The sequence below is a fragment of the Hemiscyllium ocellatum genome, chromosome 39 (assembly GCF_020745735.1).
Source record: "Hemiscyllium ocellatum isolate sHemOce1 chromosome 39, sHemOce1.pat.X.cur, whole genome shotgun sequence".
NCBI lineage: Eukaryota > Metazoa > Chordata > Chondrichthyes > Orectolobiformes > Hemiscylliidae > Hemiscyllium > Hemiscyllium ocellatum.
In genome coordinates, this window is record NC_083439.1 from 36740543 (window position 1) to 36765465 (window position 24923).

Here is a 24923-nt window from a genome sequence, read left to right on the forward strand (position 1 = left end):
AGTGTTAGGTGCATTAGTCAGAGGGAAATGGGTCTGGATGGGTTACTCTTCAGAAGGTCGGTATGGACTTGTTGGGCTGAAGGGCCTGTTTCCACAATGTAGGGAATCTAATCTAATCTAATCATAACATCCTTACTTTTGTTTTTAACTCTTCTCTTAATAAAGGATAGCATCCCATTAGCCTTTCTGATTACATACTAAACCTGCAGTTATGCAACATAACACAAAAACCCTTCCGCAGCTTGGAATTCTGCAGTTGCTATCCATTTGTGATAATCTGTTCTTTCATTCTTCTTGCCAAAATGAACTATTTCACATTTTTACACATTATGCTCCATATGCCAGATTTTTGCCCACTCAATCAATCTATCTTTATCCATCTGCAACTTCCATATATCTTCTTCACAAGATATTTTCCTATCTTGGTGTTGTCTGTGAGTTTAGATTTCTGGACTTCAATCCTCTCATTTAAGACATCGATGCAAACTGCAAGTTGAGGCCCAACACACATCCTTGCAAGACTCCGCTTGTCACATCCTGCCAATCAGATGGAGAACCATTTATGTGTACTTAGTCTTCTACCACCCAAACAGCCAATCTTTAACCGTGCTACCTCTATTCCATGAGCTCTGATTTTCCACAATAAGGTGGCATCTTAGAGTCATAGAGATGTACAGCATGGAAACAGACCCTTCAGTCCAACTTGTCCATGCTAACCAGATATCCCAACCCAGTCCCAACTGCCAGCACCCAGACCTCCAAACCCTTCCTATTCATATACCCATCCAAATGTCTTTTAAATGTTGCAATTGTACTAGCCTCCAGCACTTCCTCTGGCAGCTCATTCCATACATGTACCACCCTCTGCATGAACAAGTTGCCCATTAGGTCTCTTTTATATCTTTCCCCTCTCACCCTAAACCTATGCCCTCTAGTTCCGGACTTCCCGACCCAAGGAAAAAGACTTTGTCTATTTATCTTACCCATGCCCCTCATAATTTTATAAACCTCTGTAAAGTCACCCCTCAACCTCCGATGCACCAGGGAAAACAGCTCCAGCCTATTCAACCTCTCCCTGTAGCTCAAATTCTCCAACCCTGGCAACATCTTTGTATATCTTTTCTGAACCCATTCAAGTTTCACAACATCTTTCTGATAGGAAGGAGACCAGAATTGCACACAATATTCCAACAGTGGCCTAACCCATGTACTGTACAGTCGCAATATGACCTCCCAATTCCTGTACTCAATACTCTGACCAATAAAGGAAAGCATACCAAACGCTGCCTTCACTATCCTATCTATCTGCAACCCCACTTTCAAGGAACTATGAACCTGAACTCCAAGCTATCTTTGCTCAGCAACACTCCCTAGGACCTTACTGTTAAGTGCGTAAGTCCTACTAAGATTTGCTTTCCCAAAAGGCAGCACCTCAAATTTATCTACATTAAACTCCATCTGCCACTTCTCAGCCCATTGGCCCATCTGATCAAGATCCCATTGTAGTCTGAGGTATCCTTCTTTGCTGTCCACTACACCTCCAATTTTGGTGTCATCTACAAACTTACTAACCCTTTATGCTCGCATCCAAATCATTTCGGTAAATGACAAAAGGTAGTGGACCCAGCACCGATCCTTGTGGCACTCCACTGCTCACAGGCTTCAAGTCTGAAAAACAGCCCTCTACAACCATCCCCTGTCTTCTACCTTTGAGCCAGTTCTGTATCCAAATGGCTAGTTCTCTGTGTTCCAGGAGATCTAACCTTGCTAACCAGTCTCCCATGGGGAATCTTGTCGAACGCCTTACTGAAATCCATACAGATCAATTTCCACCGCTCTGCCCTCATCAATCCTCTTTGCTACTTCTTCAAAAAACTCAATCAAGTTTGTGAGACATGACTTCCCACGCACAAAGCCATGTTGACTATCCTAAAACAGTCCGTGCCTTTCCAAAAACATGTACATCCTGTCCCTCAGAATTTCCTGCAACAACTTATCCACCATGATGTCAGGCTTACTGGTCTATAGTTCCCTGGCTTGTCCTTACAGCGCTTCTTAAGCAGTGGCACCATGTTAGTCAACCTCCAGTCTTCTGGCACCTCACCTATGACTATTTATGACACAAAAATCTCAGTAAGGTACCCAGCAATCATTTCCCTAGCTTCCCACACAATTCTTATCAAATACCTTCTAAAAATCCAAGTATGATAGATCTCTAAGCTCCCCTTCATCTATACCAGGTATAATGCGGCACTGTGGCACAGTAGTTAGCACTGCTGCCTCACAGCGCCAGAAACCCGGGTTCAATTCCCACCTCAGGCAACTATCTGAGTGGAGTTTGCACATTCTCCGTGGGTTTCCTCCGGGTGCTCCGATTTCCTCCCACTGTCTAAAAATGTGCTGGTTAGGTGAATTGGCCATGCTAAATTGCTTGTAGTGTTAGGTAAAAGGGTAAATGGAGGGGAAATGGGTCTGGGTGGGTTGCTCTTCGGAGGGTCAGCGTGGACTTGTTGGGCCGAAGGGCCTGTTTCCACGCTAAGTGATCTGATCTAATCTAACCTAATTTAATGCCTTCAAAAAGAATCCCAAAATGTTGGTTAAACACAAATTCCCCTTGACAAAATTACACTGACTCTAGTTACATGAGATTTTCAATACATGCAGCTCAAATCTCTAATGATGGATTCTAACACCTTTCCAATGAGACATAAAGCTAACTGGTTTATACTTTCCTGCCTCTGGCCGTTTTCAATAGAATTATATTTGTTACTATCCAGTCTGACAGAGCCTTTCCGAAATTGAGAGAATTTTGGAAAATTAAACACCAACAGTTCTAACAGTTCTTCGGTCATCTGTTTTATGAGCCCAGGATAAAGTCCATCAGACTCAGAGACTTGTCAGTCCACAGTTCCATCAGTTTATGTGGTACCGCTTTCCTCATGATTGTAATTTCATCAAGTTTCACTCATCTTTCCACATCCTGATTTACAAGCGATTACTAGAATACATGATGAAGGGCTCTGGCCCGAAACGTTGAATTTCCTGTTCCTTGGATGCTGCCTAACCTGCTGTGCTTTAACCTGCAACACATTTTCAGCTCTGATCTCCAGCATCTGCAGACCTCACTTTTTACTAGAATACGTCATCATAAAGTCATCCTTTAAATGGAAAATAATAGATGTCTTAGCACTTCACAGCATCAAATCAAGACTGTTTATGTTTAAAGAATTAAGATAAGCATAGAAAATTCATTTAAAAATGCATGAAAAATTATCAGAGCCTGCTGCTGTGTCATTCAATGCTGTAAATACCTGCTGAAAACTGTCTCGCACGTGGCTTTGATCTTCGGGATGGCAAAACTCGACAATATCCTTTCCCAGTAGCTCCTGATAAGAGAAGATGAATAAAAAGTATTTAAGTCGACAGAACTAGATTATTTGTCTCAGTGGTAAGCCAAGCTTGCAAGTGGTTTCATTCTTACTGATTATATTTAATTGGGTGGTTAATTGTATTCAAAGGTTGTGCTTTAACTGGTGTTCACTTTTGCTCACGTTTTGGAATAGACAGGCTGATAAATAATTTTCAATTTAACCCAGATCGCCATTTCCCTGAAGCTTTAATACCTTCTCTTGCCTTTGGAGCCTTGCTGGACTATAAATTAGAACTGTTCTATTCAATACAGAGTTACATGGAATACAGTAGACCAGATTTGCGCTACTGAGACTGACTGTTTGAGTTGGGAATTTTCTGACTCAGTAGAATCACTTCAACTTAAGGGTACAATCAGACCAGATTTTTGCCCTTGGAGACAGGAACCAGATAATGTTGAGTCTTCTAAGCCCTGGAGAGTGAAGGGCAGCCACAGAAATAGGAAAGTGGCATGGCTTTATTCCATTTATTTTAGAACTGTTCCTCTAGCTTTCATTCCTCAAATTCCTCAGTTGGCATGATCCCTCATGCCAACTCATATACCCTCACCTACCTCCAGGCTCCCTCATACACAACCCACACCTTGTCTACGGACTCGCGTATCTCACCCCTTCTGTTCCCCTGCATATTCCCTTACCATTTTCATAAGTCACTCATCTTTCACAGACCAGAGGAGCTGCGCAAAGATGAAAATATAGCTGAAAAATCTAATACAGCCCTCACTCACATTTGATAGGTGAGAAAACCTCTCAATCTTGAAATTAAAAGATTTTAAATCTCAAGGGATTAATCGGTCAGAAAATCAAACATACGTTTATCAAGAAACTAACATTTAGAAGAGATACAGTGATCTTGTGCCATAATACATGTTTCTTTCTCACAACTTTAAAATAAGGTTGAAGCATTCGCTGTGCATTACAGTCACTATAATTACACTATACTCCCAATATAGTCTCTCAACTAAAATAAAAAAAATTTAAAAATTTTAAAAATTTTAATTTATGATAAGGAGCAAGCCATTCAGCCCACTGAGCCAGATCTGCCATTCTATCGGGTCACGACTGATCTGATTGTGGCTTAACTCTACTTCCTTAACTCTCTTGTAAATCAAAGATCTGTCTAGCTGAGCTCTGAATATATTCAATAACCTAGACTTTAATGTCCTCTCTGGAAAAGTATTTTATAGATTAATGATCTTCTGAGAAAAGACATTCCTCCTCAGCCCCATTTTTAATGGGCGATCCTGTATTTTTAAACAGTGCCCCTAAGTTCTGTTAGTCTCAATGCTGTCAAGAAACACAGCTTTTCAGATTAGTTCAGTTATGAATATTATTTATTAAAATAATATTCATAAAATAATATTCATTTTTGTTAAAATGAGGCTGGCAGTTATAAAATTTACATGTAGTCTCAATAAGAACCACAAAAAAAAAACAGATAGGAACTGTCTTTTATAGAGTTGAATCTTCATCAAGTAGATTTTAGTAATCTTCCAGAAATTCATAAGCAAAAAAGCATTGTGAGCACTTAATAAGCAATATCAGTTTTAATCTGTTCTGTCGAAAGATCACTGGACTCGAAATGTTAACTGTTTTCTCATCTGTGGATGCTGCCAGACCTGTTGAGTTTCTCCAGTAATCTGTTTTTATTTCACTTTTTCTTGAACAGGTTGACCTTCAGTCATTCCGCTCTTCAAGGAGACAGGTGGAAGAATTCAGATGAGAAGTGACCATCAGGTTTTTGGAAAAAAATATACATTGATTGGTGGGGGGGGGGGGTGTTGGAGCTTAGATTGTCCTTTTGTACAGTGAGTTGCTAAATACTAGAAAAGGAAGCATTTGTGGCTAAGAGAAAAGGAAAGGAGAACAGGACAAATTCAGCCTGGTCTCATTCTGTGCGGGACAATTCTGTGGGGATCAGAGGTAAACTTCTATAGACAGCAGAATAATATCACTCACTACAAAACAACTGAAAGAATGTTGGCACAGAAGTCATCTGAAGTAAATATAATATTTACATTTACTGCATTCTGGATCTCCATCACCCTTAAACCTTTCCTTAGCACTACCCAAGCATCTGTCAGGGGTCAGTGAACAAATTGCAGCTTCATGGTTTCTCTGTTGACTTCAGTAATTGACAATAGGAACCATCTTTCTAGATGCGACTAATCAATATCCTTTGGTCTGATTAGGACTTACTGATTTTTGTAAACTGCTGACACAATTGTCCTCTGGGTGCACATACTCTGCACTACCTTGGAAAGTTTCAGTATGCTGAAGGAACGACATAAATCCAGTTGTTTTTGCTGTTATGGGCCCTCAAACATTTTAAATAATGCAAAAACAGCTGGAGAAACAGAGTTAGCTGCAGAAATCGAGTCAGCTAAATGCTGGTTCTTTTCAGAAAAGTTAGTTTTCCACAAAAAACAAAAATATTTGAGATTTTCTAACATATGATATTGGCCACAATTATTTTTGGCTTTATCCTTGCTTAAGTCAACAGCAAAACACAGTTCAAAAGAATTGCTCAGGAACAGATGACTGATCCAATATTATATGCACATATTGCTGCTTTGAAAAGATCAAGGGTGGTCAGTATGTTATAACCCACTTGGAAAAATCTACACTTCTGAAATCTCTTTAACTGAAAAAAAAATGAATAATTTGTAGCTTTTTTTTGGTTGCTTGATTAAAATTAACTAGAGCTAGTGTTTTGTTGGCTGTTATCTGCATCTGGCTCATTGATACTTGTTTTTGCTAACATCCTTGATGACATGATTTGTCTAACGTCCAAAGCAATATAGTGATTTACTACTCAGCAAATTCAAAAAACACAGAAACTTGGTCTTTTATTGAAATTACAGTGTGTAATTTTTCCAGAGCCATGATTTTCTACTGAATCTGGTTATTAATTGAAATCTGTTCATGAGGTCCTCATGATGCATTACATTTGCGTAAAATGTAGCTGAAATTTCAGGTATTGCACTTACATGAAAAGTCCTTCAACTATAATGAGATCCTCAAATGAACCTGCAAATAGATGAGCAAGGAACTAACCTGTGGCTGATAGCCAATGACTGTGATACATCTATGATCCACAAATGTAAAGAGTCCATCCGAATTATGCCTCGACAGGAATTCAGTGGGAATGGCAAGACCATTCATATCCATGCACACTGGCGAGCTGGTTACCTTAGAAAATGTATCAGAATTAAATACAAATTAAATATAAGTATCTTCCTCCTCCTTTCCTCAAATAGCACTAAGAAGGGATAGTAATGGTTTGTCTAGTTTGTTGCACTTTTTTTTCTCCAAAGTTCCAAAACAATACAATAGCATATAAAACAGTAAATGCAGCTCCTGGAATTTGAGGAAATCACTCCAGCATCTAAAATACCTCAAAAAAAAGGAGCTGCTCTTACAGCCAGAAAATTTTCCCATCCTCCATCTTGGATTACCCAGAACCCTCTCTTGATGGTATTAGGCAAATACTTTCGAAAGCTGATTGGAGGCAGATGTTCGCAGGTAAAGGGATGGCTGGAAAATGGGAAGCCTTCAGAAATGAGATAACAAGAATCCAGAGAAAGTATATTCCTGTCAGGGTGAAAGGGAAGGCTGGTAGTTGTAGGGAGTGCTGGATGACTAAAGAAATTGAGGGTTAGGTGAAGAAAAAGAAAGAAGCATATGTCAGGTATAGACAGGATAGATCGAGTGAATCCTTAGAAGAGTAGAAAGAAAGTAGGAGTATACTTAAGACGGAAATCAGGAGGGCAAAAAGAGGACATGAGATAGCTTTGGCAAATAGAATTAAGGAGAATCCAAAGGGTTTTTACAAATACATCAAAGGACAAAAGAGAAACTAGGGAGAAAATAGGACCCCTCAAAGATCAGCAAGGCGGCCTTTGTGTGGAGCCACAGAAAATGGGGGAGATACTAAATGAGTATTTTGCATCAGTATTTACTGTGGAAAAGGATATGGAAGATATAGACTGTAGGGAAATAGATGGTGACATCTTGCAAACTATTACAGAGGAGGAAGTGCTAGATGTCTTGAAATGGCTAAAAATGGATAAATCCCCAGGTCCAGATCAGTGGGAAGCTAGAGAAGTGATTGCTGGGCTTCCTGCTGAGATATTTGTATCACCGATAGTCACAGGTGAGGTGCCGGAAGACTGGCGGTTGGCAAACGTGGTGCCACTATTTAAGAAGGGCGGTAAAGACAAGCCAGGGAACTATAGACTGGTGAGCCTGACTTTGGTGGTGGGCAAGCTGTTGAGGGAATCGTAAGAGACAGGATGTACATGTATTTGGAAAGGCAAGGACTGATTCGGGATAGTCAACATGGCTTTGTGCGTGGGAAATCATGTCTTACAAACTTGATTGAGTTTTTTGAAGTAACAAAGAAGATTGATGAGGGCAGAGCAGTAGATGTGATCTATATGGACTTCAATAAGGCATTTGACAAGGTTCCCCATGGGAGACTGATTAGCAAGGTTAGATCTCATGAAATACAGGGAGAACTAGCCATTTGGATACAGAACTGACTCAAAGGTAGAAGACAGAGGGTAGTGGTGGAGGGTTATTTTTCAGACTGTAAGCCTGTGACCAGTGGAGTGCCACAAGGATCGGTGCTGGGTCCTCTACATTTTGTCATTTATATAAGTGATTTGGATGCAAGCATAAGAGGTACAGTTAGTAAGTTTGCAGATGACATCAAAATTGGAGGTGTAGTGGACAGCAAAAAAGGGTTACCTCAGATTACAGCAGGATCTAGACTAGATGGGCCAATGGACTGAGAAGTGGCAGATGGAGTTCAATTCAGATAAATGCGAGGTGCTGCATTTTGGGAAAGCAAATCTTAGCAGGACTTATACACTTAATGGTAAGGTCCTAGGGAGTGTTGCTGAACAAAGGGACCTTGGAGTGCAGGTTTATAGCTCCTTGAAAGTGGAGTCGCAGGTAGATAGGATAGTGAAGAAGGCGTTTGGTATGCTTTCCTTTATTGGAGTTGGGAGGTCATGTCGCGGCTGTACAGGACATTGGTTAGGCCACTGTTGGAATATTGCATCCAATTCTGGTCTCCTTCCTATCGGAAAGATTTTGTGAAACTTGAAAGGGTTCAGAAAAGATTTACAAGGATGTTGCCAGGGTTGGAGGATTTGAGCTATATGGAGAGGCTGAACAGGCTGGGGCTGTTTTCCCTGGAGCGTCGGAGGCTGAGGGGTGACCTTATAGAGGCTTACAAAATTACAAGGAGCATGGATAGGATAAATAAACAAAGTCTTTTCCCTGGGGTCAGGGAGTCCAGAACTAGAGGGCATAGGCTTAGGGTGAGAGGGGAAAGATATAAAAGAGACCTAAAGGGCAACGTTTTCACACAGAGGGTGGTACCTGTATGGAATGAGCTGCCAGAGGACGTGGTGGAGGCTGGTACAATTGCAACATTTAAGAGGCATTTCGATGGGTATATGAACAGGAAGGGTTTGGAGGAATATGGGCTAGGTGCTGGCAGGTGGGACTACATTGGGTTGGGATATCTGGTCAGCATGGACAGGTTGGACCGAAGGGTCTGTTTCCATGCTGTACATCTCTATGACTCACATTGTGATTGGAAGAATGATTATGCGTGGGGAGGATGATAGAAAGAGGTAGAGGCCACTCAATCCCTCCATCTGTTTTCATAATTCAACTACTGATTGGTATCTTGCCTCCATCAACTCATCTTGATTTTATAACCCTTATCACCCTTACCTAATAAAATTAGTACTGGTAATTAGCAGAAAGGAGGAATCAAAATGGAAACATAAGAGTAGCAGAAAAACAAAAAAAAATCTAATTTACTCTTGACAGATTAGTGAACTATAAGTGTAACAAACAGTGAATGCTGCATGATTTCACATGTGGGATATGTGCTGGACTCCAGCCTACAAATGCTGCAATGAACGTTTTATGAAGAAGGCAATACATAATTTGTTCAAAAGAATCTAATTCCTTGTGGCTAAGCCCACAATCTGTCTCAGGGAGACAATCCTCAGACATTTCTAAAAGCTTGAAAACAGGAAACTACAAATACAAAATCTTATTTTGTTGCTCCCCGTGGTTTCTTCTGGAGGATTCTGAGAAACCAGATACCACATGGGAGCGATCTTATTGAACTGCCATTTTTGTTTCTTGATGAATACTCTGGTAAACAACTGTCAAACATCAACAACAGCAATCTAAACATGGAGGTAGCGAGGACTGCAGATGCTGTAACGTTGACTCCACTGCTCCTGTGCTGCTTGGCCTGCTGTGTTTTGTCCAGCTCCACATTTTATCAACTTTGAGCAGATGCTTATAAAAAGGATGAAAGGTAATTGACAGGGGCAGAGTTTCAAATCTATCGTGACTGCCTCTTTATGCTGAATAAAGTCCTCTATGAAAGGAATATGGTCAGGTTCAACCCAGTAATAAATCATAAAATTGTCAGAATTATTTGGCAATCTTGGTCAGACTAGCTAGAATAGGAAATAATAAAGACACCACATTACATCCAAGGCTGCACAGTGTAGATCTAACCCATGTTACACATGGTATGAGCATACATGACATAGGCATGGATTATAAAATTACTCATTTTTTTTCCATTATTCACCTTGCCCTGCAAATAAATTAGAAGTCTTAACAAAAGACATTGAAATGCTAACATCAATAATCTTGATTTATATTAAAAGATAAAAGAAACTTTGTATTAAAATTCCACATTTGGAAATACGGTTTACCTTCATGACAACACTCAGACAACTTGTATCAATATTAGAACATACAATCGTTAATGTCTCACTTTAAAAGTGAATGAAACAAGTGGGTTCAATCAATGGTATAAATATAAAACAAGAAAACATTGTAAATGTGGTACATCTACAGTTCCAAAATGCTTTAAAATTAAACTTTAAAAAAGAATTAATGTTTAAAGCGAATAAATAATTAATTATTGGACCTGTTGTGGCTTACTGGGACTTTCTTCAACCTACTTCAACTTCTATGGAACACGTCTTACTGAATTTACAATTATTTCTAAAATCACAAATACGGAAACTTTTATCAAAGGTAGATCACTGACTTACAGCTTTTCACACATTTATAACTTTTCATTGTTCTTTGTTTATACATTGGGAATTTAATGGTAGGCATGCAGTAGTAATTAAAACGATCCTTTATTTGTGAAATAAATTATTGCTTCAATGATATGTGAAACAAAGGTTAAAAAAAAGGAGTCCACAGTCTATATGCTCCTGATTTCAGCTGTCACATCCTCAGGTATTTAATGAAGACTTAACCACCTCTTACAAAGAAATTGCACTAGCTTTCGGAGCGACGCTCCTTCATCAGTTGATAGTGGAGGGCTCAATCCTAATACACAGAACTTATAGCAAAACATTAAATTATACATTGAAAATTAATTGTCTGCTAAACCTTTCATCTGTTAGAATGCAGTGATAGTTTTACTTCTTTCATGTGTAAATCACGAAACCTTCTTTATTATATAAAAAGTTGCATTCTCGGGATAGCTGTTAACAATGGTGATAGCTAGAGAATATGTTGAAGGTGTTGGCCCCCTGTGTTCTCTGTCTATGCCATGAGGTTTAGATTGGTTCTAATCTAAAAAGTGAGATAACAGAGTTTTACATAAATTCATGCAGTTTTTGAGCTCAGAATTCTACATGAATGCATGCAGTTGACAGGGAACACAGGGGGCCAATACCTTCAACATATTGTCTAGCTATCACAATTGTTAACAGCTAACCCGAGAATGCAACTTTTTTTAAAAAAGGTTTTGTGATTTACACATGAAAGAAGTGAAACTATCACTGTATTCTAACAGATGAAAGACTTAACAGACAATTAATTTTTCAATGTATAATTTCAGTTACATCACACTGTAATGTTTTGCTATAAATTCTGTGTGTTAGGATTGAGCCCTTCAATATCACCTGATAAAAGAACGTCACTCCGAAAGCTAGTGTGCTTCCAATTAAACCTGTTGGACTATAACCTGATGTTTAAAAATGTGTTGCTGGAAAAGTGCAGCAGATCAGGCAGCATCCAAGGAACAGGACATTCGATGTTTCGGGCATTAGCCCTTCTTCAGGAATGAGGAGGGTATGCCAAGCAGGCTAAGATAAAAGGTAGGGAGGAGGGACTTGGGGGAGGGGTGTTGGGGATACGATAGGTGGAAGGAGGTTAAGGGGAGGGTGATAGGCCGGAGAGAGGGTGGAGGCGGAGAGGACAGGAAGAAGATTGCAGATCAAGAAGGTGGTGCTGAGTCTGAGGGTTGGGACTGAGAAAAGGTGGGGGGAGGGGAAATGAGAAAGCTGGAGAAATCTGCATTCATCTCTTGTGGTTGGAGAGTTCCTAGGCGATTCCAGCTTTCTCATTTCCCCTCCCCCCACCTTTTCTCAGTCCCAACCCTCAGACTCAGCACCGCCTTCTTGACCTGCAATCTTCTTCCTGACCTCTCCGCCTTCACCCCCTCTCCGGCCTATCACCCTCACCTTAACCTCCTTCCACCTATCGTATTCCCAACGCCCCTCCCCTCTACCTTTTAACTTAGCCTGCTTGACACACCCTCCTCATTCCTGAAGAAGGGCTTATGCCCGAAACGTAGATTCTCCTGTTCCTTTGATGCTGCCTGACCTGCTGCACTTTTCCAGCAACACATTTTTAAGTTCTGATCTCCAGCAGCTGCAGTCCTCACTTTCTCCTATAACCTGGTGTTGTGTGATTTTAACTTTGTACACCCCAGTCCAACACTGACATCTCCAAATAAAGAAATGACAATATTGATGATTTAGACAACAAGCAGACAGCCTAAGGATAAACAATCCTGCTCAGAATTGTCGTAGGTTCTATTCTTAGACTTGGTTATGGCTACAGTTGAAGCAACCTTAACATTCCAGGACTAAGGAAGAAATAAACAAACCATTTCTTGCTCATGTGCTGTCCAATAATGCTGTTGGAAAGTGCTGTCATATGGACATTGGCGAGGAGAAGATTGGGCTTGGCTATCGGTGCTCGCTGTCTGGGCTCACAGGTCAGAAAAGGAATGTGGGTAAGGTAAAAGGACCACTCTACAGGAGAGAAGGGAAAACAGCTGGGAATTTTTTTTTTAAGGAATTAAATAAATTCCCAGGTTCACCTCAGGTGCTTTACTCTACCTCCTAGAGACTGGTTCTAAGAAAGTATTAGCTGAGAACTTCGTGAGTGTCTTGAATTGGTGCGGTGTTCAGCATCAGAACAAATTCGAAGGATAACCATAAATTAAAATAGGCTAGAGGATTAAGTCAATACAAGCTCACACTCAACAACATTGATTGTCCTTTGTTCAGCAAATTGTCGCACAGGAATGTCATGTGCAGGATGTTCTGATACAATAAGATTTGCAGGGCCATCCAAAAGTTAATTAATAAATTTGATTTCAATTTTGCTGGATTCCTTTTCAGTTTGTGTGCAATTATAGATCCACAGGAACTTACAAAAATCTGAACTGGCGGCTGCTTTAGGGTCAAAGAAGCTTTTGAAAAAGGAAATTAAAAGCACATGGTGCGGTTGGTTTTCATGCTCGAAAATAATTGAGTGAACTGCAGAATTTGCGACAAAATATATCACCACTGGCAAGTAGTACAACAGGTGACTTAATTAAAACTTAAGAGCACAAAATATCATCAAATCAAGCAGATAACGACTACGCGTTGCCGGATTGGGGGTAACAAATAAATAAAAATAAGATTATACAAAACTGTTAATTGAAATCGCAAAAACATATTAAAGAAAGTAAAAGAAAACAAGTAATGTTGCATTTTGCGTGGAAGCACCTCCCTTTCACAACTATTCTCCTGAAACTGAAAGATTAACCACTGAGCGCAGTTTCTAGAAGATTAAGGCATTTGAAGGACAACCTCATACAAGTTCACTGTGTGTGTTAAATGTAGACTGTAAGGACTTTGAAGAGAATGTTCCATACAGTCCGGGTTCTTTTCCATTTCATCAGATAACCTCCCAGAACTCTTATCTTGCAACGTTTTGAGTGGTTGCATGCTACTGTGCACAGTTGGTAGGACTCCCTGCAACATCGGAAATTTCTGCCGTATGCAGCAGCATGAATGGATTGCCATCACAACAGAAAACATAAGCATTGGGGAAGCAGTATTCAATGGAGACGGGAGAATCCAGGTACTGCACTTAGAAGGAAAGGAAACAGAGGAAGATCACAGCATTAACTAGATTAAGAGAAAAAGTACGCCCTCTTCAACTGTGGGGGCAACAAAAAAAGGTTGTTAAGCTGAATTGAGGAGGGTAAGAGAGGAGAGTGATGAGAGCAGAATTGTCGGACTGGATTGTGAGGAGAAGAACTGAGAGATCTGCAGTTATATAAAATAGAGTATTTTGAAAAGTGCATCAGATGCCTCTGAATTGGGAGGAATGATCATTAAAGTATGTTTTGGGAAACTCGGTTCTGATTGATCTGTTGGAACCTCATTTTAATTAATTTTCTCAAGATTAACATAAAAAGTTTGATGGGTGTACAAAAGTCCCAGTAGATTAGGAGAAGTAAAAGCCCCACTGCACTTTCAGTGTAAGTACCCACTTTAACATATGAGCTTATAATTTGCAATTGCTACTGCTTCTCTCTTACCGGCTGTCACAGTTTTTACCAGCTAATTCATGTTTATGAACAGACAACGAATATTTTGCTTTCATTAACTATTTCCCTTTTAAACAAGGACAATTTTCCCTCAACACTGTTCCAACACAGGCTCTGTCACAAGCTGGACCCCTAGGTCATGCGTGTATATAAATCACTAATCTAAAATCTGATGATTTTATTTGTAGCTAGAGCTAAGGTTCACCTGATCTTGTGGGCAACATCCAGCCTTACATGAAATGGTCAGTATTGGTATTATTTAGCATTGACTACAGTTTAGATCTACATTTGACATCAACAGAAAGAATTAAAAACAACTATTTAGAAAACTGCACAGGCAGATAACTGAGTTTTTTTTTACATTCCTTAATTTTACTTATCTATTTACTGAGTTGCAGTGGGCATTTGATAAAGTACCACATAATGGATTACTAAGAAAAATAGAACCAAAGAAAATGTAGGGGATAATAGACTTTCAGGGGAATGTAGCACGAACAGCCAAGTTTCTGGTATTGAGACGGGTCTAATATAATGACGGGTATGTCGGGTTCCAAGCGATCGAGTGTGTTAGGGGACTTCCAAGTCAGAGACTTAGACAAATGTTTCTGTGGCCAGCAGCGAAAAATCAGAATAGTGTGCTGCCTCCCTGGTGCTAGGATCAAGGATGTCACAGAGAGGGTACAGAATGTTCTCAAAGGGGAGAGGGGCCAGCAGGAAGTCATTGTACACATTGGAACCAATGACATAGCAAAGAAAAAGAATGGGATTTTGAAGGGAGAATATAGAAAGTTAGGGAGGAATTTAAAAAGGAGATCCTCGAGGGGAGTAATATCTGGATTACTCCCATTGCTTGAGCTATAGAGGGTAGGAATAGGAGGATAGAGCAGATGAATGTGTGGCTGAGGAGCGGGTGCAGGGGAGGAGGATTCACATTTTTGGATCACTGGAATCTTTTCTGGGGTAGAAGTGACCTGTACCAGAAGGATGGATTGCACCTGAATTGGAAGGGGACTAATAAACTGGCAGGGAGATTTGGTAGAGCTGTTCAGGAGAATTTAAACTCCTGAGGTGGGAGGGGGATGCAGGGAGATACTGAGGAAAGAGATCAACCGAGACTGGTCCAGTTGAGAAAAGAAGCGAGGCAAACAGTCAGGGCAGGCAGGAACAAAGCAGAGAACAAGGTAGAACTGATAAATTATGCTGCATTTATTTTGATGCAAGGGGCTTAACAGGGAAGGCAGATGAACTCAGGGCATGGTTAGGAACATGGCAATTATAGAAACACGGTTCAGGAATGGACAGGACTAGCAGCTTAATGTCCCAGAATACAAATGCTATAGGAAGGATAGAAAGGGAGGCAACAGAGGAGGGGGAATGGCGTTTTTGATAAGGGATAGCATTACAGCTGTACTGAGGGAGGATATTCCCGGAAATACATCCAGGAAAGTTTAGATTAGATTACTTACAGTGTGGAAACAGGGCCTTCGGCCCAACAAGTCCATACCAACCCACCGAAGAGCAACCCACCCATACCCCTACATTTACTCCTTATTTAAGACTACGGGCAATTTAGCATGGCCAATTCACCTGACCCGCACATCTTTGGACTGTGGGAGGAAACCGGAGCACCCGGAGGAAACCCACGCAGACACGGGGAGAATGTGCAAACTCCACACAGTCAGTCGCCTGAGGCGGGAATTGAACCGGGTCTCTGTGGCACTGTGGGGCAGCAGTGCTAACCACTGTGCCGCCCGTAAAGTTGTTTGGGTGGAAGTTAGAAATAAGAAAGGGACGGTCACCTTATTTGGATTGTATTATAGATCCCCTAATAGTCAACGGGAAATTCTGAAACAAATTTGTAAGGAGATCTCAGCTATTCGTAAAAATAATAGGGTGGTTATGGTACGGGATTTTAACTTTCCAAACATAGACCGGGACTGCCATAGTGTTAATGGATTAGATGGAGAGGAATTTGTTAAAAGTTGACAAGAAAATTTTCTGATTCACTATGTAGATAGTTCCCACCCCTCTGCCATACCAGGTTTAAACTAGTATGGCAGGGGGGTGGGAACCTGAGCTGTATACCGGAGGTGAGAGTTGATGCAGATGAGGCAATAGCAAGAGGTAGACCAGCTAGTGGGAAGGATTTTCCTGGGAAGGAACCAAGGGATCAGTTAAAGTGTGTTTGCTTTAACGCAAGGAATATCAGAAATAAAAGTGATGAACTTAGAGCATGGATCAGTACCTGGTGCTGTGATGTTGTGGCCATAACAGAGACATGGGTTTCTCAGGGGCAGGAATGGTTGCTGGATGTTCCAGGGTTTAGAGCATTTAAAAAGAATAGGGAGGGGAGAGAAAGAGGAAGGGGCGTAGCATGACTAATCAGAGAGGGTATCACAGCTACAGAAGCTTCCATTGTCTAGGAAGATGTGCCTACCGAGTCAGTATGGGTGGTAAATAGGAACAGCAAGGGAGCAATCACCTCGTTAGGGGTTTACTACAGGCCCCCCAATAGCAGCAGGGAGATGGAAGAAAGCATAGGTCAGCAGATTTTGAAACAGTGTGGACGTAATAGGGTTGTTGTAATCGGTGACTTTAACTTTCCCAATATTGATTGGAACCTCCTTCAAGCAGAAGATTTGAATGGAGCTGTTTTTGTAAGGTGTGTTCAGGAGGGTTTCCTAACTCAGTACGTTGACAGGCCGACGAGGGGAGAGGCCATTCTAGACTTGGTGCTCGGAAACGAGCTGGGGCAGGTATCAGATCTTGTGGTGGGAGAGCATTTTGGTGATAGTGACCACAATTGCCTCACATTCTACATAGCAATGGAGAAGGAGAGGATTAGGCAAAATGGGAGGATATTTAATTGGGGAAGAGGAAACTATAATGCGATTTGACATGAGTTAGGAAGCATGGATTGGGAGCAATTATTCCATGGCAAAGGCACTATAGACATGTGGAGACTGTTTAAGGAACAGTTGTTGCAAGTGATGAATAAATATGTCCCTCTGAGACAGGCAAGTGGTAAGATAAAGGAACCTTGGATGATGAGAGCGGTGGAGCTTCTCGTCAAAAGGAAAAAGGTAGCTTACATGAAGTAGAGGTAGCTAGGGACAAGCTCAGCTCGAGAGGATTACAGGCAGGCGAGGAAGGAGCTCAAAAGTGGTCTGAGGAGAGCCAGGAGGGGGCATAAGAAAAGCTTGGCAGAACAGATTAGGGAGAACACAAAGGCATTTTACACTTACGTGAGGAATAAGAGAATGGTCAAAGAAAGAGTAGGGCCGATCAGGGATAGCATAGGGAATTTGTGTGTGGAGTCTTAGGTGGTAGGGGAAGCCCTAAATGAGTTTTTTAATTCTGTCTTTACGAAAGAAACAAACTTTGTAGTGAATGAAACCTTTGAAAAATAGGTGTGCATGCTGGAATGCAAAGAGATAGAGGAAGCTGATGTGCTGGAAATTTTGTCAAACATCAAGATTGACAAGTCGCCAGGCCCGGACCAGATTTGTCCTCGGCTGCTTTGGGAAACGAGAATTGCAATTGCTTCGCAACTTGCGAAGATCTTTTCATCCTCGCTCTCCACTGGAGTCGTACCTGAGGACTGGAGAGAGGCAAATGTAATTCCTCTCTTCAAGAAAGGAAATAGGGAAATCCCCGGCAATTATAGACCAGGCAGTCTCACGTCTGTCGTCTGCAAGGTGTTAGAAAGGATTCAGATGGATAGGATTTATGACCATCTGGAAGAGCATGGCTTGATTAACTGCAGTCAACACGGCTTTTTGAGGGGCAGGTCATGCCTCACAAACCTTATCGAGTTCTTTGAGGATGTGACTAGAAATATTGATGAGGGTCGAGCTGTGGATGTGGTGTATATTGACTTCAGCAAGGCATTTGATAAGGTTCCCCAAGGTAGGCTCATTCAGAAGTCAGGAGGAATGGAATACAGGGGAACTTAGCTGTTTGAATACAGAATTGGCTGGCCAACAGAAGGCAGCGAGTAGTAGTAGAAGGAAGATATTCTGCCTGGAAGTCTGTAGTGAGTGTATTCCACAGGGCTCTGTCCTTGGGCCTCTACTGTTTGTAATTTTTATTAATGACTTGGATGAGAGGACTGAAGGATGGGTCAGCAAGTTTGCAGATGACACAAAGGTTGGAGATGTCGTTGACAGTATAGAGGGCTGATGTAGGCTGCAGCAGGACATTGATAGGTTGCAGAGATGGGCTGAGAGGTGGCAGATGGAGTTCAACCTGGATAAATGTGAGGTGATGCACTTTGGAAGGTCGAATTTAAAAGCTGAGTACAGGATTACGGATAGGATTCTTGGCAGTGTGGAGGAACAGAGGGATCTTGGTGTGCAGGTACATAGATCCCTTAAAATGGCCACCCAAGTGGACAGGGTTGTTAAGAAAGCATATGGTGTTTTGGCTTTCATTAACTGGGGGGATTGAATTTAAGAGTCATGAGATCTTGTTGCAGCTCTATAAAACTTTGGTTAGACTGCACTTGGAATACTGCGTCCAGTTCTGGTCGCCCTATTATAGAAAAGATGTGGATGCTTTGGAGAGGGTTCAGAGGTTTACCAGGATGCTGCCTGGACTGGAGGGCTTATCTTATGAAGTGAGGTTGACTGAGTTCGCACTTTTTCCATTGGAGAAAACGAGGAGGAGAGGGGACCTAATTGAGGTATACAAAATAATGAGGGGCATAGACAGAGTCGATAGCCAGAGACTATTTCCCAGGGCAGAAATAACTAACACAAGGGGTCATAGTTTTAAGCTGGCTGGAGGAAAGTATAGAGGGGATGTCAGAGGCGGGTTCTTTAACAGAGAGTTGAGAGAGCATGGAATGCGTTGCCAGCAACAGTTGTGGAAGCAAGGTCATTGGAGACATTTAAGAAACTACTGGACATGCATATGGTCACAGAAATGTGAGGGTGCATACATGAGGATCAATGGTTGGCACAACATCGTGGGCTGAAGGGCATGTTCTGTGCTGTACTGTTCTATGTTCTATGGAGATGTACCTAATAGAAACGGTGCAAAACTTGACCTACTCTTGGGAAATAAGGCAGGGCAGGTGACTGAGGTGTCAGTGGGGAAGCATTTTAGGGCCAGTGACCATAATTCTATACATTTTAAACTGGTGATGGAAAAGGAAAGACCAGATCTAATAGTTGAAGTTATAAATTGGAGGAAGGCCAATTTTGATGGTATTAAGCAAGAACTTTCAAAAGCTGATTGGGCGCAGATATTTGCAAGGAAAGGGACAGCTGAAAAATGGGAAGCCTTCAAAAATGAGATAACGGGAGTCCAGAGACAGTATATCCCTGATAGGGCGGCACGGTGGCACAGTGGTTAGCACTGCTGCCTCACAGCGCCAGAGACCCGGTTCAATTCCCGCCTCAGGTGACTGACTGTGTGGAGTTTGCACGTTCTCCCCGTGTCTGCGTGGGTTTCCTCCGGGTGCTCCGGTTTCCTCCCAAAGATGTGCGGGGTCAGGTGAATTGGCCATGCTAAATTGCCCGTAGTGTTAGGTAAGGGGTAAATGTAGGGGTGTGGGTGGGTTGCGCTTCGGCGGGTCGGTGTGGACTTGTAGGCCGAAGGGCCTGTTTCTACACTGTAAGTAATCTAATCTAATAAGGATTTAGAGAGCCACATAGATTCCAGAGCAAAGTAACAAAGAATAGAAAGGCGACTAAAGAAATTGATGGTTTGGTTAAGAAAAAGAAGGAAGCATACGTCAGGTATGGACAGAAGAGATCAAGAGAATCATTAGCAAAGTATAAACGCAGTAGGAGTATACTTAAGGGGGGAATCAGGAGGGCAAAAAGGGGACATGAGAGAGCTTTTGCAAATAGGGTTGAAGAGAATCCACAGGCTTTTTACAAATACATTAAGGACCAAAGGGTAACTAGGGAGAAAAGATGGCCCCTCAAAGATCAACAAGACAGTCTTTGTGTGAAATCACAAGAGATAGGCAAGATATTCAATGAATATTTTGCATCAGTGCTTACTGTGGAGAGGGACATGGAAGATATAGAATAGCGAAAATAGATGGTGACATATTGAAAAATGTCCATGCTGCGGTGGAGGAAGTGCTGGATGTCTTGAAACGTATAAAGGTGGATAAATTCCCAGGACCTGATCAGATGTACCCTAGAACTCTGTGGGAAGCTGGAGAAGTGATTGCTGGGCCTCTTGCTGAGATATTTGCATCATCACAGGTGAGGTGCCACAAGACTGGCAGGCACGTGGGCGGCACGGTGGCACAGTGGTTAGCACTGCTGCCTCACAGCGCCTGTAGACCCGGGTTCAATTCCCGATTCAGGCGACTGACTGTGTGGAGTTTGCACGTTCTCCCCGTGTCTGCGTGGGTTTCCTCCGGGTGCTCCGGTTTCCTCCCACAGTCCAAAGATGTGCGGGTCAGGTGAATTGGCCAAGCTAAATTGCCCGTAGTGTTAGGTAAGGGGTAAATGTAGGGGTATGGGTGGGTTGCGCTTCGGCGGGTCGGTGTGGACTTGTTGGGCCGAAGGGCCTGTTTCCACACTGTAAGTCTAATCTAAGTCTAATCTAATCAAAGACTGAAGGTTGGCTAACGTGGTGCCACTGTTTACGAAAAGGTAGTAAGGACAAGCCAGGGAACTATAGACCAGTGAGCCTGACGCCGATTGTGGGAAAATTGTTGGAGGGAATCCTGCGGGACAGGATTTATATACATTTGGAAAGGCAAGGACTGAGAGGGGAAAGATATAAAAGGCACCTCAGTGGCAACTTTTTCACGCAGAGTGTGGTGCTTGTATGGAATCCAGAGGAAGTGGTATGATTGCAACATTTAAAAGACATCTGGATGGGTGTATGAATAGCAAGGGTTTAGAGGGATATGGCCAAGTGCTGGCAAATGGGTCTAGATTGGGTGGCATATCTGGTCGGCATGGATGAGTTGGACTGAAAGGTCTGTTTTCACACTGTACATCTCTGACTCTACGACTTTATAAGGGCAACATGAATCCAAGCAGTCAAGGACAGACAGATCAGAAAAGATCTGAATGGTCATATGTCCGACTGGACAGAAGTATGCAGAGATGTCCTCCTGGCTTGGTGTTAAGTATTAGGCTTGGCAAAAATTACGTCAACAGAATATATAGTTTCAACATTTACAGATGACAAATTTTGGAATTGTAATGAGCTTAGAGGAAGACATTTTTGAAAAACAATTTAGGATGCCACAGATTGGTGAATTTCAATGTAGACAAATGTTAAATGACATCTTTTGGAAGAGAAAGAGGTGATCAAGCGTGGCGCTGAAAAAGGCACAACAAGTCAGGCACCATCTGAGGAGAAGACAGTCGATGTTTCGGGCATAACTCTTCTGCAGTGCTCGTTTTCTCCGAAGAGAAAGAGTAAATTAATGGCATAATTTTAATGAGTGTGCTGGAATGGGGACACAGGAGAGTCCACAAACTTAGGTCAGGCATTTGGTATCCTGGACCTTATAAACACAGACAGTGAGTACAAACACACGAAAACTAAAAGAACAAGTTTATAAATCATCAGTTAAACCTCAGTTGGAGTATTGCTCATAAAGCAGTGATAGCAATTGCTAAGAAATGTCAAAGTCTGCAATTATTCTCCCTAAAACAGAAACAATTGAGAAACAGGGAGCTGGATAGAGTTGTTAGCAAAAAAAACCTTGTACCTTGTCGGCTTTTAATGTGAGGGGAGTTATTAACCAGAAAACCCAGATTCATGATAATTGATAAATTCTAGGGTTGGAGGAGAACGCCAAGCAACCTTCTTAGAGAAATGTTATGGTCAAGAGGAAAATTCCGAAGAGGGTAGTGAAATAACATTTAATAGCAATGTCAGAAATAGAATTAGATATCTCCTTTAGAGAGCCTCCTTTAGCTCTTTCAAAGAGCCTGCAAAGGCTCGATTGCCTGAATATGATGTATTGCATAATTCTATGTTAAAAATCCGCTACTTCTAACCGAACAAGGCAGTAACCATTGCCAATTACAACGTAATGCTTAAACGATTAGTGGAACTTGCTTCTTAATTAATTGCACAACAAAATGATTCTAGGATTTCTGATAAGTTGCCTGGTATTAAATTTTGGATTCTGTTTTTAATTTCGAACCAACCACATCTGAGAACCTTGACACTTAAGAAAACAACAAACTTTGACAAATTTCACGAAAGCCAATTTGCAACTCTGAAGAAAAACATTTTAGAAGACCAAAAATATTTAGACAGCACTGCATTGTGGTTATTCACAACATAGCAAACAACTATGTGACAAAGAAATTTTTAATCTTTTATAATCAAAACTTCCTCCCTATTTGATAATTTCTTTTCTTAAAATGTGATGGCACAGTGCCTCAGAAACATTTTATTTGTTATGCACAGAATTGTCAAATATCATACAAATCCTATCTTTCTGAGCTTCCATCCCCTTTAACAAGTGTCTCTCTGAAACCTAAGACTTGGATTGGCTAACTATCATTTTATTCCCAAATTTCTCCTCTTTTCAATACACCATCATTTATTGAAAAATCAATATTATGATTGCTGCAATGGCTAGTGTGATTTTACAGTTGTTTTTCTCAAAACAAACCTTATACATCCATTTTCACCTTTTGGCTCTATTTGATTAAAATGATACCAAAAAGGAGCAAGAATCGCCTTATGGCCTGAGTCTGCTCTAACATTCAATGACTGGGGTAATCTTGGAACTCAATTCCATTTTTCTGCGATACACCCAAATCCCCGTTTTCCCTGGTCAAAAAATCAGGGAATCATCTCAATTTTGAGTATATGCATCAACTGAATATCTATGGCTCTCAAGGGTAGAAAATTCCAATCATTCATAACATTTTAACTGAAGAAAGTTGGTTAGCTCTCATTCTTAAATGATTCATTCCTTATCTAAGACTTTGCTCCCTAGTTCAACAATGTCTACCCAGGAAAAACAATGTCCAATTTCCAAAGAATATTATAGTTGCATTATGATCACCATCTATTTTCCTAAATTCTAGAAGTATCAGCCTAACAAGGAGGTCATGTGACACAGTGGTCGGTGCTCTGTCTGAGTCAAAAGCTTTGGGTTTAAGTCCCACTGCATGACCTGACAGCCAGAGGTGTGTCATGCTGCAGCCAAACTGATGGGAGTATCAATATGTAAATCCTTCCAACATACAACAATGGTAAGCAGTTAGAACAAGGGAATTTCTTGGTCAGTCATGTGATGTAAAGAAATTGTAACCTCTATAATGATTGTTCATAGCTCCAGGCTACAACATTAATGCAAAATAATTATACAAGACTACTTGGAAACTAATGTGGATCAGCGTCAAAAAGTGTGGCACTGGAAATGCACAGCTGGCTATGCAGCATTCGAATAGCAGGAGAGTCAACATTGCGAGCATAAGCTCTTCATTAGCTGGTGCCAACAGCGTGCATTTCATTCCTCAGGATGGATTTGGAACCTGTCTCCTTGTCTGTGGGTGGAGACAGTGGAGCAGATCAGTCTAGAGACAGAGAACTGAGAAGTGGAGGGTCAAACTGTTCAATAACTCAGAAGATAAAATTTTCATCCACTTTGCTGCCTTCAAGACAGTATATCCTTTCATACATTAGATACCAATTTTGTGCATTGCATGTGTCATCTCATCACGACCAGCAAGATTTGCATACTCTAATATAGAGTCATAGATGTAAGCACAGAAACAGACCCATCAGTCCAACCTGTCCATGCCGACCAGATATCCCAACCCAATCTAGTCCCACCTGCCAGCACCCAGCCCAAATCCCTCCAAACCCTTCCTATTCATATACCCATCCAGATGCCTCTTAAATGTTGCAATTGTACCAGCTCCACCACTTCCTCTGGCAGCTCATTCCATACACGTACCACCCTCTGCATGAAAAGGTTGCCCCTTAGATCTCTTTTACATCTTTCCCCTCTCACCTTAAACCTATGCCCTCTAGTTCTGGACTCTCTGACCCCAGGGAAAAGACTTTGTCTATTTATCCTATCCATGCCCCTCATAATTTTGTAAATCTCTATAAGGTTACCCCTCAAGCTCCGACACTCCAGGGAAAACAGTCCCAGCCTGTTCAGCCTCTCCCTATAGCTCAAATCCTCCAACCCTGGCAACATCCTTTAAATCTTTTCTGAACCCTTTCAAGTTTCACAACATGTTTCCGATAGGAAGGAGACCAGAATTGCACGCAATATTCCAACAGTGGCTTAACCAATGCTAGCCACTTTGCAAAAAAGGGGTAAAAAATGAGGTCTGCAGATGCTGGAGATCACAGTTGAAAATGTGTTGCTGGTTAAAGCACAGCAGGTTAGGCAGCATCCAAGGAATAGGAAAAAAAAATTCCTGATGAAGGGCTTATGCCCGAAACGTCGAATTTCCTATTCCTTGGATGCTGCCTAACCTGCTGTGCTTTAACCAGCAACACATTTTCAACTTTGCAAAAAAGGTCAAGATATCAACTTAGACAAAGAGTATGTGTAGTTATTAGGTAATAAAATCTCAATTTTTATTTTGCACAAATATAATTTAGTTTCTAGTTAGCAAACTACATGTGCTGGGCCAATGGCACAATGGATAAGGCTTGACATCAGATCAGAAGATTGTAGGTTCAAGCCCCCTGGTTCGAGTGTAATGTGCTACTTTGACCGCATTGCAGTCAATGGTTAGCAATGCTGCCTCACAGTGCTAGGGACCAGAGTTCAATTCCCACCTTGGGCAATTGTCTGTGTGGAGTTTGTTCATTTTCCCAGTGTTTGCTGGGTTTCCTCC

The 24923-nt window shown here is 41.5% G+C and overlaps 1 protein-coding gene across 7 annotated transcripts in view; it reads right to left on the reverse strand.

Moving 5' to 3' along the window:
• The window catches only part of arnt2 (aryl-hydrocarbon receptor nuclear translocator 2), a 464688-nt gene that overhangs the window by 195764 nt on the left and 244001 nt on the right, over positions 1 to 24923 (reverse strand). For all 7 annotated transcript variants that reach the window (XM_060853234.1, XM_060853235.1, XM_060853233.1 and 4 more), the window contains 2 exons: positions 6486 to 6620; positions 3312 to 3386 (listed from right to left, as the gene is read on the reverse strand). In XM_060853234.1, coding sequence (XP_060709217.1) covers positions 3312 to 3386; positions 6486 to 6620 — 210 coding nt within the window. The remainder of the gene's footprint in view (positions 1 to 3311; positions 3387 to 6485; positions 6621 to 24923) is intronic.